General features: G+C 39.2%; 1 protein-coding gene across 1 annotated transcript; it reads right to left on the reverse strand.

Moving 5' to 3' along the window:
* Window positions 1-8,809: 8,809 nt before the first annotated feature.
* Window positions 8,810-9,760, reverse strand: LOC130850293 (olfactory receptor 5A2). Its single transcript, XM_057729732.1, has one exon. The coding sequence runs from the start codon at window positions 9,758-9,760 to the stop codon at window positions 8,810-8,812; it is 951 nt and encodes a 316-aa protein (XP_057585715.1).
* Window positions 9,761-13,920: the final 4,160 nt, after the last annotated feature.

Genomic DNA, 13,920 nt, shown 5'->3' on the forward strand with positions numbered 1-13,920 from the left:
TGAGTCTTCAGAATGGTTTATAGACGGAACCAAAGCACAATAGCACCACTATCAAATAAGTTTAGAGACACCAAAAACAGAGAGTCTCCAACCAAAAGATGGATAGAGTCTGAGTTGGCAGGCAGAAAATTAAGAGAATGTGATTGTAGTGGTTCAGATAGAGAGCATTGGGCAGTGAAAGCTTGGATTCTAGAGAGTTTCCTCAACTGCCATAGTCAAGGATGAGAGCAACATAACAGTTCCCATTTAACCACGAGTGGCTGTGACTAGACATCAGACTTAACAGGTCTTGACAATGGGAATAAATGGAATTCAGCAGCTGAATTCCATTTGTGATTTGATAGCTAGGAATCTGATGAGGCAATAGATACTTCAGGACACGCAGCCAAGGAGAGAGGTCAAGGACCTGACCCCCACCCCCCCCACCCCCATTGCCCTGGCACCATTCAAGCCCTCTAGAACTTAGATACAAATGTAGGGAGAAGAGGGAAGGATACTTGCATCGACCAATTTTTTTTTCCCAGTAGAGTAGTAAGAGGAGCGCAAAGTAAAAATAATGTTATAGAAAGATAATAAAAATTTTCTTGAATACTTAAATTTGTGGATTGACTATCAAAGCATCATGAGTTCATTATAAATATTATTTTCCTCCATGTGCATTGTAATAGACCCACTGACTTTACCTTAATATATGTAAGCATTTTCTTCATGTAGCATATAAGTTGTTTTCAAATTTTCAATGAATATTTTCTAATATAGTTACTCAGAAACATTTCTAACGAGTGGGACAGGCAGTGTTCAAAATTGTCCCCAATGATCTGTGAACTTATGTAGACACCCTCCCATATTTATTAGGATGAACCCACCAAACAAAAATATTGGTCTCTGTCATCAGCTGACACCAGCTTGCCAGCTATGTGAGAGATCTATTTGGAAGTGGACCCTTCAGCCTCAATCTGGCTTTTGAAGCCTACAGCCCAGAGCAACTACTGAATGCAACTTCATGAGAAACCCCCAGCCACACAGCCAGGTGGCCCTTGAATTCCTGACCCACAGAAATTGTATTAGATAATAAATATCTCTTTTTGTTTGGGGGCACAAAGTTTTATAGTAATTTCTTGCATGACAGCAGGTAATTAATATATTAAGAATAGAGATGATATTCTCAAAAGGAATCATATTTTTTGTGATTCTTGGTATATATGACATTATTTTCAGAATCAGGAATCTTTCATTTTTAATGACAGAAAAAAAGAACTGGTCAAAACAGTGTGGCTCAAACAGTATTACAAACTTCCAGTCTCTTCTCTCTTGTTTCATTTGCCTTATGCAGAAATGTTCCATTCTATGGCAACAGAATTGTACAAGTTCTAGATCTCACAGCATCACTCCCCATCACCCAAAAGAAGAAAGCATCTCTTCTGGTATCTTCCACAGAAAAGAAAAATATTTTCTCTCCCAGAAGCCCCAGAAAACATCTCCTTGAATCCTTCTGGCTTTTTTGATTGGGTTATACCCCTCACTTTGACACTAAGCTAGTTGCAATGGCTATCGAATATTTTCTCCTTTTTTTAATTGAAGTATAATTGATTTACAATATTGTGTTAGTTTTAAGTGTGCAGCAAAGTGATTCAGTTATATATTTTTTCAGATCATTTTCCGTTATAGGTTATTACAAGATGTTGAATATAGTTCCCTGTGCTATACAGTAAATCCTTGATGCTTGTGTATTTTATGTACAGTAGTTTGTATCTGTTAATCCCATACTCCTAATTTACCCCTTCTCCCCTTCCCCCTTTGGTAACCATAAATTTGTTTTCTATGTCTGTGTGTCTATTTCTGTTTTGTATATACATTCATTTGTATTATTTTTACATTCCACATGTGAGTGATATCATATAATATTTGTTTTTCTCTGTCTGACTTACTTCACTTAGTATGATGTTCTCTAGGTCCATCCATGTTGCTGCAAATGGCAATATTTCATTGTTTTTATATGGCTGAGTAATAGCCCATCTTTTTTTTATTCTGACACTTTATTGATAAACATTTAAAGTCACTACTTTTTCCTATTAAAACATAAGTTGTCTGGAAAGTTGTGTATATAGAAATTTCCATGCCTATTTTTGTAGAATATATCCATAGTGGGAGAAAAAGGAAATACTAAAATGTTGATAGAAACTATAAGTAACACACCCATGCACAAATGCATTACATGTTTTCACCTAAGACAGTATGCGACAGTGGCAGTAGCCCCCTATTTTTGTACTTGTGTATAAAGATTTAAGAATCTCTCCAATCCCATTAATCTGAACAGGGTGTGTCTTCTGGGTTATCCACTGATTGGGTTATGCATTCTCTTCCTCTATAAAAGGGAAATCAGAGGCAGAAGTCCCTGTATTTTTTCAGCAAGGCACAGGCTGTGTGCATCTCAGGAGTGGGTCAGAGGACAGATTGTGGAAGATGGGAGAACCTGCATGGAGTGGTTTTCCCAGCCAGCTCTTTTGGCCACTGTGGAACTCATATTGATGGCAAGAGTGTTCATTTGTATCCCTTCTTCTTTTCTAAAATCTCTTGAAGTTAGCAGACTTTAGCTCTTGAAACAAGAAGCTATACTATTGAAAGTCATTTCCTTGGTGTTAATATTAAGAAATATTCAAGGTTTTATATATTTTTGTATAGCCCATCTTCTTAAACCAATCTTCTGTCCATAGGCACTTGGGTTGTTTCCATGTCTTGGCTATTGTAAATAGTGCTGCTATGAATATTGGGTGCATGTATCTTTTTGAATTAAAGTTTTTGTCTTTTCCAGATATATGCTGAAGAATGGGATTGTTGGATCATACGGAAACTCTACTTTTAGTTTTTTAAGGAACCTCCATACTGTTCTCTATAGTGGCTGCGAGAATTTACATTCCCACCAACAGCGTGGGAGGGTTTCTTTTTCTCTACACCTACTCCAGCATTTATTATCTGTAAGCTTTTTGGTGATAGCCACTCTGACTGATGTGAGATGTTACCTCGTTGTGATTTTGAGTTGCATTTCAGGTATTTTCTAATTGTCTTAAACTGGTCAGAGTTCCACCCTGAAACCCAGGGTGGAACTAATCCCACACGAGCAATGACTGAGGACAGAAAAGATTATTTTCCCCTTCAAACTAACAAATATTTTCCCCTTTATAGTGAGTTACTCATAATTGTAATTGTTAAATGAAATTAAATAAATGAATAAAGAAGGCTAGAGTTTTCATCAAAGGTGTTTAACTGCCTAAAGCAGGAAAATCTCACATACAGCCTGCTGCTGAAAAAACTACCCGGGATGGCATGTATGATGAAAAACAATTTCAGAACCTTCAGAGAGCTGGAAGCCACAGACACCAAAAGTGTTAAAGAGAGAGGGAATACTTGCTTTGCCTTCTGGTAAAGAGGGGAATTGAAAGAAAAACAAAGTGTCATCCAGACAGACAGTGCAGATAATACAGCAAATTATAAATAGGGTGCGTCTCAGAATACATGAAATAAGTAAAGGAAAGATTGGACTAGTAGGCGTGCTGAGATGCAGGACTTTCCAGAACCCACTGCTTCTTGATTAGGCTCAAGGACACTTCCCAGCTGCCTCTCAACCCCAGATAGAGTCTTATTCCAGTTGTATTCTAGAGTAGGGTTCAAGTTGAAGGGTGAGATGATCCCTGCCAGGCCACTTCCCTAGCTTATAGTTGTTAGAAAATGAACTATGAGTTTTATTGTGTGTCTCATATAAGGACTTCCTCCCTTTGGTCCATATGGATCAATTTTGCTCCTTAAGGATTTCTTAAGATGAAAACAACCCAAGCCCCCATTTGCATAAGAACGAGGTTTTATTAGAATAAAGAATATACCTTACAATATCAAGGTGATACTTTACACATGACAGATTTTCTACTTATGTTGACATATAAGCCCAATCTGACATCGTGATTTTATTTCGGAAGATTTTTGAGAGAGATGGATGAAACCTCTGTTATTCCATGAGGTCTCCCTGTGTCCCAGATGCCTGTTTATTTCTAGAGTGTGGTCCCACCAAAGTGTGTGGTTTGTCTGTCTTCCAACCAGATGGTGCCAGTCATCTAGTCCGGCATCACTGATGGGAGATGCTACCACATCCAGTTTATAACAGCTATTTCTTTACTTGTAGGAATGAGGGGAATCTCACCCCTGGCCAGATCCATAAGCAGTATTGCACATAGGAGATTTTGGCCATCATTAAAAATGGAGAGGGAAGCATGAAGAGTAGGGATGGAATAAAAGCAGCAAAAGTCAGATATAAACAGTTGGGTTTTCTGCCCCAGTTATTTAGGAGATGTTACAGACAAGGAGACACACCAAGATTCAGAGAAGATAGTCGTGAGACAGGCTGGGACCTGGGACCCTTTGCTGCAGTGCTGCAATGCTTGCACCTGGACACACGGCTCCTCCAGCCACAAGATACAAGGAAACTATATGGGACTAAAAAATAACTCTATGCATGCGCAGTTAAGGCAAATTCTGGAGAAAAGTTACAAAAAGACCAAAAAACCCAACTGCCACTTTTGAAGAGGCTGGAGCAAAAGCAGGGTACTGCACATGCGCCCTGCACACAACACCACCTAAGGGGTGGACAAACCACCTAAGCCAACCCTCCAGTCCAACCCCTGGACACACCCCTACCTTCACCCCCATATAAGGAACAAGCTCGCCACCCCCCCCCCCCACCAGGAAGCAGGCAAACAAGGGAACCTGTTGTTTGTTCTCCCTCCCCCCCACTGCAGCCGGGGCCCCAATAAAGCCTTGCCTGAATTTCTTGTCTGGCCTCTGATCAATTTTTCTTGATTAAGGAGGCCAAGAACTCTGGTCGGAAACAGTCATAGATCAAGATGATGGGAGAATTCTGGGATACGTGGTTTATCTCCTTCCATACAAGACACTCAGACTCTCCCTGCTCAATTGTAGGTTGAGTTGAGGGAGATCCAAATCAGTTATCTGGACACAGGGAAGTGAAATGCAAATGTTTCCTTATTCGTGTGGATCATCACAGAGTAAGCAAGCTCTAGGTTTGCCTAGGTTTACAACCAGAAACGTGAGACGAGCAATCTTTAGAGAAAAGTTTAAAATCTCATCAGAGCTCATTTAATGCATTGGTTGCTAATCTGTGAGTGAGTGTGTATGTGTGTGGGGGGGAGAGGGGGTGTGGAATCATATACATCTACCAAAAAAATCAGAGAAATGTAGATGGTACATATGGACAATAATCAGGTTTCTGGAAATGCTAAAAATCAAATTACAATACTGAAGAACCCAGTGACATGGCAAGAATAAAGATGCAGATGTAGAGAACGGACTTGAGGACACACGGTGGGGGGTGAAGGGGAAGCTGGGATGAAGCGAGAGAGTAACATTGACATATATACACTCCCAACTGTAAAACAGATAGCTATGGGGATGGTGCTGCATAACACAGGGAGATCAACTTGCTGGTGGGTGATGACTTAGAGGGGTGGGATAGGGATGGTGGGAGGGAGTCACAGGAGGGAGGGGATATGGGGATATATGTATAAATACAGATGATTCACTTTGTTGTACAGCAGAAACTGGCACAGCAGTGTAAAGCAATTATACTCCAATAAAGAGCTTTTAAAAAAATCAAACCACAAAATAAGATCATAATAGATCATTAAAATGTGTAAAACAGGCATTTTAGAAACAAAATATGTCTTAGATCAAAAGAAGGAAAAACTGTCAATTACTCAATCTGTAAATAATATATTGATTAAAAGGGAAGATGGTCACTGAAAAGAGAGGAAAATGAATGCTTGGGGAGAAGAACTGGTAGTGCCCTGGCCCAGGGCCTCAGCCTGTCTGGGCGCAGTAGCTGGGCACATCAAGTGTTGATATACATTATCCACTTTGCTTTGATTCCTGTCTCTCTAAATAGAGTTTCAATTGTAATTTGCCTTTCCTTGTGGTTTCTTCAACAAGACGAAGAATCGTGCCACTGGCATAAGTACTGGCTTTGCGGCTTTCTTCTTCACTGAAAACTAAAAATGGCATCCTGGCTAATGTAGCCAGCTATTCTGAGCTTGGATAAATTCAGGCCATCTGGAAAAGATTTTCGGATATTGCCAAATGAGCATCACACCCTGGATTGTGGTAACGTTGCTAAAATGAATTCATCTGCAGCTAGCTAGCTGCCCCCGGAGACAGATGTACCTCTTCCTGTTTCCAACAGCTGTAAAATACCTGATACTTTTAGTGTCAAAAATATTCTGTTCGATGTATATCTGTGTATATGCCCCACAAGGAATGTAATTCTTTGGGAAGTTTTACTTAACACGAGGCTTACTGTCAACCCGGGATCATTTTTGCTTTATTCAAGCTTTGTGCCAATCCTCATCTTTAGCACTAGATTTAAGAGTTATTAATGAATGAGTATTACTTTCTCCTGGGTAGTCGGGCAAACTGCAAAAATGCCTATCTTCTCAATGAAAAAAGAAAATTTCCATTAGTAGCAAATGCTGGGTTGGCCAAAAACCTCGTTCCGGTTTTCTGTAACAACATGCGGATGTTTTGGCCAGCCCAATATATATGTGCCCCAAAGAGATTTTTATAAAGACCTTATAGTCAGAATTGTTGTTCACCCAAAAAAAAAATTAGAGATAATAACAGACCAGTGACAGGTTCACATAAATCCAAAGCATGAGGCTTTTTTTTTTTCCAATGACTCTGGCAGTAGACGAATTTAAGATTAGCTACTACCGGAGGTAAATTGAAGGATAGGGGCTCAGTGAACTAGAAGACATATAAAGAAAGGTGGAGGAAAATGGCAATAAGGAAAAGGCAAGGTGTCCAGAGAGCTGATAGAGTTAGCACAGTGGTAGCATTTCCACATGTGGCCAGTTCTAAGGAACTGAGTTCTTTCTATTTCCCTAAAGACTGCTTCCTATGTGCAAAAGAAGTAGCAAAGGAGAGATGTTATAGGCATGCTTTTTATTGGGACTATTATATCCCAGTTTGAGTAGACATCATGAAGCTATTTACTTTGTCTCTTTTTAGCGCATTAACCTGGATTTCTCCTGATTTATACAAAATTGGCTAATAATGTTGACTAATTGGCTAATAATATGAGCTAACATGTATTATTACCTTATAGCAGGCACTAGGCTAAGCTCTTTTCATGTATATTCTCACTTAATTGTGGCATCAATTCTATGAGGTAGATACAATTATTATTCTCATTTTACACATGAGAAAAATGGAACTTGTAAGTAACTTGCAGAAGGCCACATACTTACAAAATGGCAGACTGAGACTAACAATCACAGGTCTGAGAATTTAAGAACACTTAACAAATACTCTTGACCACTCTTTGCTATAGTCTCTGCAGACTCACTTTCTAATGCATCAAAGCCATTACAAAGATCACATTTTGCACCAACTAAGGAAAGGTCTTCTATTTCTTTGGCTCAGATAGGGATAAATCACTATAGTATAATAATAATATTACCTTTTGAACATTTGCCATACACCAGGCACTATCCTAAGTGTTTAAACAGACTGACTCGTTTAACTCTTCACAACAAGCCTATGAGATGATTACTATTATTACCCTTATTTTACAGATGAGGAACTCAGGCACACAGGGCCCAAGTTACTTGCCCAAGGGCACACAGGTAGATAGCTTCTTACTCATTTGTGGCCTACCCAAAACAGCTGAATAAATTTATTCCCATTCTTCTTCTATTTTTTTTTTTTTTTTGGTGGCACTGTAGCATAACATGCAGAATCTTGTTCATCAATCAGGGATGGAACCCATGCCCCCTGCAGTTGAAGTGCAGAGTGAATCACTGGACCGCCAGGGAAGTCCATTTTCCAGTTCTTTACTACCAATTCAAGGACACATAACAAGTTCTGAGAAAATACGGAAGAGAAAAAAATCACTCTCTTCAATTCCTTGTCTAAATACTCTTCTAGAACTTATCACAAAATTGGTTTAAAAAGAGAGAGAACCTTTCATCTCAAATCAAGGTGAGCTCCTCTTCTGCAGATTCCTAAGAACCTATGAGGATTGATTAGAAAGCTATCACTTTGGACTTAGAGGACAATTCCCTGGTTTTGTTCACATCATCTTAGTGACTGCTTTTCGTACAGCTGATTGAATTAGCCATGAGTTGTCCCACTCGTTCAGTCATTAAAATCCCAACCAGAAGTTTTCAATCTCTCTGCTGCCTTAATACATCTAAAGAGTCAGTACAATACCCCCATCAGTCACAGTGGCTCACGATAACCATGAATCTCAAATAGCGGAAGGTGCCTGCCTTGCGGTTCTCACGTGTCCTGAAGGAAGCAAGTTAGAATCTCATAAGAAGGAAAGGCAACTGTTTTCAGAAAAAGTATCCGCCTTCTCAGGTCATAATGCTGTATATTCCTGACCTACCTTGAGAATCTCCACCCTGAATACTGGACTCACATTTTTTCAACGTTTTTCTCCTACAGACAGAAATTCTTATTTTGATGTTCCAGGTGGACCGGTCATTGCCACGGTGAAGTTTTCTGCTAAATGGAACATTTATAATCTCAAACCATGCAATGCTATTTGTTCTAGAAATGAACAATGGCCAAATTGTTTTCCAATAACCAACAGGAAACTGGTTAAGAGAATATTGGAAAAGGATTTTTAAAAAGCCAGGTCAGCACAAATCATTATGCAGGTCAACTACTCCAAAACTACATGAGAGTCTGAACAAGTGATCCAGCTCACAGCTTCACTGTAAACATTATGTCAGGGTCAGTAAAATCAATGCCCATGAGAAAGCACATAATCCCTTTGCACAGCTTTCCTCATGGCACTTTTAATGTCCTTATTCCTAAGACTGTAGATGATGGGATTCAGCATAGGGATCACCAGGGCATAGAATATGGACACCACCTTGTCCCGGTCCAGGGAGTAGCTGGAACTAGGTCGCATGTACATGAAGAGACCGGAACCGTAGAAGAGGGCCACAGCAGTCAGATGAGAGGCACAGGTACTGAAGGCCTTGGTCCTACCTTTAGCAGAGCTGATATTCAGGACAGCAGCACCAATGTAGCCATAAGAGATGAGGATCACGAGGACAGACACCACTCCAGCAACTACACCCACAAGGAAGTTCACCACCTGGCTGGTGAAGGTATCAGAGCATGACAGAACCAGGACTGGAGGAAGGTCACAGAAGAAGTGGTTGATTGTGTTGGGCCCACAGAAATCATGCTGATAGACAGAGTATGTTTCAATCAAAGAGCTGAGAAATCCACTCACATAGGCCCCAGCCACCATCTTTAAGCAAAGTGCATGCGATACGAGGGCGGTGTAGAGCAACGGGTTGCAGATGGCAGCATACCGGTCATATGCCATGGCTGCCAAGAGAAAACACTCGGTCAGCCCCGTTCCACAGAAGAAAAAGTACTGCGCGGCACAGTCCACAAAGGAAATGGTGTTCTGCTCTGTGATGATGTCAGAGAGCATCTTGGGAGTTGTGGAGGACACATAGCAGATGTCTAGGAAAGACAGGTTACTGAGGAAGAAGTACATGGGCATGTGCAGCTGGCAGTCCACCCTGATGAGGGCGATGAGGCTCAGGTTCCAGGCTAGGGTCAGGAGGTAAATCCCCAGAAATAACACAAAAAGGAAAATCTTCATTTGAGGATGATCTGAAAATCCCAGGAGGATGAATTTTGTTACACTTGTGTTGTTCCTTCCTGTAGCCATAGACCTGCTTCCTGCATAAAGGAAAGAAGCAGTCCTGTGATCAGTTAGACTTTGTTATCATACAAGTGGATATTTCCTGTAATGCCATAGAGTTAACACCAAGTTTAGCCACCTGTTAGGCAAAGTCTTCGCAGAGCAAGTCAGCCTAGGATAATCTCTTGGCACTTTTTAAAACCTGCATGGTATATACCTTGTTGACTAGAAGAGAATCCGTCTAACAGAGTAGAGAGCCACCGGGAGTTAGTAATCTGAATTTTGTCCACAGTGCCATTCCTAACTCCCTAGGGACAGTGAAAAGCCACTTCACGAGCTCTTTGGATCCTCATTTTCTCAACTGAAAAATCGGAGGGTTGAATCAGATGAGTCTCAAGGTTCCTTTGGACTTGGGTTTCTTATGGTTTTCTACGCTTCTTGACTTGAAAATATAATCCCAGATTGATAATAGGGTTAGGAATTTCTTATACTTTGTATATATCAGGCTGTAATATTTTACATATTCCATTTGGGTGGAGGAATATCAACCCATAGTAAAAACAATTCATTCTTTTAGGTAGTAAAACTAAAGGGAAAAAGAATACGTGTGTGTGTGTTTGTGTGTGTGTGTGTGTGTGTGTGTGTAGTATATATACATGTATGCTTAGAACTAGAAATTTTTTCTAATTATATAATGTTTTTATACAAGCCACTGCATAAAATGCATAAAAAGATCGAAACGTGTACTAACCCAATCAGCATCATTATGGGATACAAGATATGTTCCATGAACACATCTTTGGGTATGAGGGGAGGAAGGAAGCAACACCAAAGTTGACCGAAATTTGGTAAGCCAAGGTGGTTGAGAAAAAGCAGAAACCAGTATTTCCTGGACAAGAAAAGTTGGGAAGGATTCATTACATATTTAAGGATAATATTTAGGGATAGGCCAGGGGCAACTTGGATGTCATCAGGCCAGACCAAATTGTCATTTTTTTTCTTTTTTTAATTACAGTATAATAGCTTTACACTATACCAGTTTCCGCTGTACAATGAAGAGAATCAGCTGTATTTATACATATATCTCCATATCACCTCCTTCTTGAGCCTCCCTCCTGAGCATCCCTCCCACCCTCCCTATCCCACCCCTCTAGGTCATCAGCAGTCATCGAGTTGATCTCCCTGTGTGAGGCAGTTACTTCCCACTAGCCGTCTATTTTACATTTGGTTGTATACAAATGTATATAAATGTCCATATTACTCTTTCACTTTGTTCCAGCTTATCCTTCCCCACCTCCCCATGTCCTCAAGTCTGTTCTCTACGTCTGCCACTGAGTTCATCAATACCATTTTTTTAGATTCCATATATATGTGTTAGCATACGGTATTAGTTTTTCTCTTTCTGGCTTACTTCGCTCTGTATGACAGACTCTAGGTCCATCCACCTCACTCCAAATAACTCAATTTCATTCCTTTTTATTGCTGAGTAATATTCCATTGTATATATGTGCCACATCTTCTTTATCCATTCAGCAACCTAAATGTCCAGCAAATCATCATTTTTAAGATACTAGATAAGCCCATACACATTTTGCATTAAGAAGGACAGGCTGGCACTGATATGATATCAAAATGAGGAAATATAAATGGGTGTAAAAAGGCAGAAGGGCCCTGGGGAGGACACAATGGTAAAGTTACAGTTGATGTATTTTATTATTTTATGAAATTTGATTACCCATGCCTGTTTACAGCCATGCAATCATCAGATTGTGTTTCTCTATCGTTCATATTATTAAAAACTGTTTTACATGAATAGATGTTCAACATCACTAATCGCCAGGGAAATGGAAGTGGAAATCACAATGACATATCACCTTCCACCTTTTAGCATGGCTATTATTAACAAGTGTTGGTGAGGATGTAGAGTAAAAGGAACCCTTGTGCACTGTTGGTGGAAAAGTAAATTGGTTCAGCCACTATGGAAAACAGTATGGAATTTCCCCCCAAAATAAATATAGAACTACTATATGATCCAGCGGTCCCACTTCTGGGTATGTATCTAAAGGAAATGAAATCAGTACCTTGAAGAGATATCTGCACTTCCATGTTCATTGCAGTATTATCCACAGTAGTCAAGATATGGAAACAACCTAAATGTCCATTGACAGATGAATGGATAAAGAAAATTTAAGATAGATGATGAAAAAAAACATAAGCAACTGAGTATTCAAGCTTAGAGAAAAAGAAAATTTAAAAACAATAAAAATTTTAAAAATTAAAAAAAGATAGATGATAGATAGATGATAGATAGATAAATGGAATGTTATTCAGCCTTAAAAGAAGAAGGAAATCTTGTCATTTGCAACAATGCAGACAAACATGGAGAATATTATGCAAAGTGAAATAAGCAAGACACAGATGGTCAAATTCTGCATGATCTCACTTATATATGGAATCTAAAAAAAGGCAAACTCATAAAAGTAAAGAGTAGAATGATGATTGCCAAGGGCTCAGGTTGGGTGGAGGGAATAAGGAGATGTTGGTCAAAGGGTACAAAATTTCACTTACTCAAGTTCTGGAGATCTAATGAACAGCATCTTGACAGTAGTTAACATTATTGTATGCTTGAAAGTTTTCTAAGAGGATAAATCTTAAATCTTCTGACATTAAATTACATTTTCACACACACACACACACACACACACACACACACACGTGACTACCTAGAGATGATGGATAAGTTATTTAACATGATGGTTGATCTTTCACAATGTTTACATATATATACATATATACATAAACATCAAGTTGTACACCTTAAATATATGCAACTTTTATGTGTTAAAGATATCTCTATAAAGTTGTTAAAATAAATACTAATCCTAGCTTTGTGTTTTCTAAAAATTTTAAATTGCCCCATAATCATTCTCTGATTGAGCAGCCAAAACCAAGGAGAGCCAAGACAACTCTTCACTATAATATCAATCTATTAATCCTACCAAAGAGGAAATTATGTAAGTTTGGTGTTTCTTATCTTAATGAAATCCTCCCTACCAGAATGTAAGCTACTCAATGGCATGCGGGGAGTTTTATTTGTTCTGTGTATTTATCTATCCTGAGTCCCTAGAACAGTGTCTGGGACATAGGCTCAGTAAATATTTGTTTAATGAATAAACAAATTCACTGTTTATTTTTCACTGCTTATTCACAGAGCTTGGAAGAGTCTTTGGCACATAATGAGTGCTCAATCTTAGTAATATAATATGTAATATATAACCACAATATAATCAGCAACACTTATCAGGGTTTATTGAGTACCAGGCACTTTTCTAAGGACTTGATTTTTATTAGCTCATTTAACCATCCCTAAAGGTGGGTAGAGTTACTGTGCCCCTTTTACAGATAAAATGTGGGAAAGGCTGTAAATGTATAATTGTCATTTGTTGGATGAATGAGGTGGGAGGAAAGGAGCTAAACTTACTGATTTATTTCAGGCAGAAATGTCCTGATTTCTGATGCCACAGGAGAAGACATGTTGGTTGCTTTGCTCCAATAACATCTTTTACAAATTTCAGTTCATCTGCATTTCCCTGCTTTATGTCTATTTCATCTGCCCTGCATCTGGTTTCTGGCTCAGTCTGGTTTCTTTGGACTCATGAAAATAGTAGTATCTGCTTCTGGAATCCCTATTCCTCTCCTGGGTGCAAAGTAATAGTCCAGCAATCATTAGAGCTAAACATTTCTGAGAGCTAATTATTCTCTGGGGTGACGGGGAACCAGGCCAACCACCTATTGCCAGAGTTTTATTCACAGTCCCCTGCCTTATTCTCCTTGAGCTTTCCCTGATCTCCATCCAGGAAGACTTCCTTTTGTGCTGGTGGGCAGCCTTCCACTTTAAGAAACCCTTCATTGGCATAAACCACACACAAAGAGACAAAGCCTTGTACTAAAATATAGGGTTTAAAAACACAAATTTCCAACTGAGCGAGTTGGGTTCGAATTCTGGCTGTTGTTTTATTCATATAGACATGTAACAAATTTTTAAATCTCTTCAATAGTAATAATACCTACTTCAGATGGGTTGATATGATCCTGAAGTGAAACATGAATAAGAAGGTCTTAGCATAGAGCCTAATGAAAAAAATCATTCAATGAATGTTAACAAGTAACATGATGAACTCTGTCTC

Source organism: Hippopotamus amphibius, chromosome 3 (assembly GCF_030028045.1).
Source record: "Hippopotamus amphibius kiboko isolate mHipAmp2 chromosome 3, mHipAmp2.hap2, whole genome shotgun sequence".
In the NCBI taxonomy this organism is placed as follows: Eukaryota; Metazoa; Chordata; class Mammalia; order Artiodactyla; family Hippopotamidae; genus Hippopotamus; species Hippopotamus amphibius.

Coding starts and splice junctions, on each gene's coding strand:
- LOC130850293 (XM_057729732.1), bottom strand. CDS start 9,760: ATGGCTACAGGAAGGAACAACACAAGTGTAACAAAATTCATCCTCCTG.